This window comes from Trypanosoma cruzi, genomic scaffold (assembly GCF_000209065.1).
Source record: "Trypanosoma cruzi strain CL Brener 1047053517155 genomic scaffold, whole genome shotgun sequence".
Lineage (NCBI taxonomy): Eukaryota > Euglenozoa > Kinetoplastea > Trypanosomatida > Trypanosomatidae > Trypanosoma > Trypanosoma cruzi.
The window spans coordinates 162004-163986 of NW_001849539.1; the positions used below are offsets into that span (position 1 = coordinate 162004).

Sequence of the window (1983 nt, forward strand, 5' to 3'; positions counted from 1 at the left end):
GCTACACACAAAAACGAGAAGAAGCAGGCAGCAAAAAAAGGGGGAGGAGGGGAGGGAAACGGCGCACAAGCCCGCACAAACGCAAAAGAAATGTACGTGCAGATGGTGCTCGTTGCCCTTTGCATCACGTCCGCAATTTTCCCCAGCCAAGTGGATGCAGATACGCCCTTTGAAACAGAGAGCGGAAAAAAGCGTAGCCGTAACCGATCCATGTCGGGCCCTCCTTTCGTACTACCAAATTTGGACAACACGTTCAACGACCCTTCGCTTGTCTTTATGACGGAGGAAATGGAACTGCCACCGGATATAAAAAGAACGAGAAGGCGCACAAGAGCTCGACGCCCCTACCCTCCAAGCAGAAGACGAGGCCCGCCTGTCCCGCATCCATTTAGTACATTTTCTGTGACGGTGACGCCTAGCCGGACGGCTTTGCCCAGTGAGACGAATTCCAGGACGGTGACGCCTAGCCAGACGGCTGTGCCCAGTGAGACGACTTCCAGGACGGTGACGCCTAGCCAGACGGCTGTGCCCGATAAGACGACTTCCAGGACGGTGACGCCTAGCCAGACGGCTGTGCCCAGTGAGACGAATTCCAGGACGGTGACGCCTAGCCAGACGGCTGTGCCCGATAAGACGACTTCCAGGAAGGTGACGCCTAGCCAGACGGCTGTGCCTGATAAGACGACTTCCAGGACGGTGACGCCTAGCCAGACGGCTGTGCCCGATAAGACGACTTCCAGGAAGGTGACGCCTAGCCAGACGGCTGTGCCCGATAAGACGACTTCCGGGAAGGTGACGCCTAGCCAGACGGCTGTGCCCGATAAGACGACTTCCAGGAAGGTGACACCTCCTGTTTTGCCAACCTCAACGGCTTTTCGAACTGCCTCTTTAACTTTGTCTCCGTCTAGTAGTTCTTTGATTTTGTTTTGTCCGGAAAACGTGTCGCTGGTGCCATGGCCGTCAGTTCAGGTTGGGGTTGTTAATGTTCGTGAGGGTTTTCGATTGCTTGGAACGCTTGGTGGCCAATGGAAGTTGCTGCCTTGGGAGTGGGGTCCACCCAAGCTTGGGAATGAGCAGGTTATTTTGAACGCAAGTATACTGAACGTTTTTTGTCGTGAGCGGAGGTTGGGCAGGATGAGCCGAAGAGGTTGCACCCATTTTCTCTCGTCGATTCGGAGTGGCGTGCAAATAATGCGGGATGAGCTGGGGCTTTTTCAGCTTAGTTTTTCACCTATTAAAGATTTTTATATTAACGTGAATGAGGCCATTGAGTTTTCGGCACCAGTGGACGAGGTTTTGGGCTGCCGCATGCCGCCGCCTTCGCTGTCGGATCATGCGCAACGGTATTATTTGCTGCGTGGTGGGGAAAGAAAGGTTCCATTGTACCCGCTCATATCTGTTGCTGTGTCATCTGTAACGCAACCCGTGTATGCAGGCGGCACAGGTGAGGCTGGCAGAGTTACCGCAATGTTCTCGCTGCTGGGCGCACCCTTTGGTGTACCGGGTATCAACTACGTGACAGTGTTAAGTATGATGCACTGCACGCCTGATGCAACTCGTCGTGCGTTGGGATATTATCGCAGCATTTCTGTGGCGACGATCGAGGACTCTTTCTACGGTGTGATGATAGGCAACCTCATTATTATCGGTGGCGTGCTGTTGGTGCATTTTTTGGTGATTCTGTCGTTGAAGTGGAAAGGCAAAGGTTCATGGACGAGGACGGCGGAACGCTGCTTTTTTCCTGGCATTCCGTTGCTTTTTCTTGTGAATCTATTTGTGGGGACCTCCTTTGCGTCAATGCAGGGGCTTTCATCCAAGGTAGGGTTCACGTTGGTGCTGAGCATCGTCATGCTTCTGCTGTTTGTCGGCGGCCTCATTGTGGTCCTTTGTGTGTCGATGGCGAAGGCACGATTGACATTTTATCCCATTCTGTCTTTGGAGGGCACGACTCTGCTGAGCAAAACTCGTGTATTTCAATGGTGG

At 53.3% G+C, this 1983-nt stretch overlaps 1 protein-coding gene across 1 annotated transcript, besides 1 other annotated feature; it reads left to right on the forward strand.

Annotated features, from left to right (window-relative positions):
* Window positions 1-1983: a sequence feature (heterozygous, Esmeraldo-like haplotype).
* Window positions 91-1983, forward strand: Tc00.1047053509135.9 (uncharacterized protein; the record flags this gene model as incomplete). The annotated part of the gene is made up of 1 exon (XM_797493.1): window positions 91-1983. A coding segment is annotated over one exon (1893 nt), but the record flags the coding sequence as incomplete, so codon positions are not given.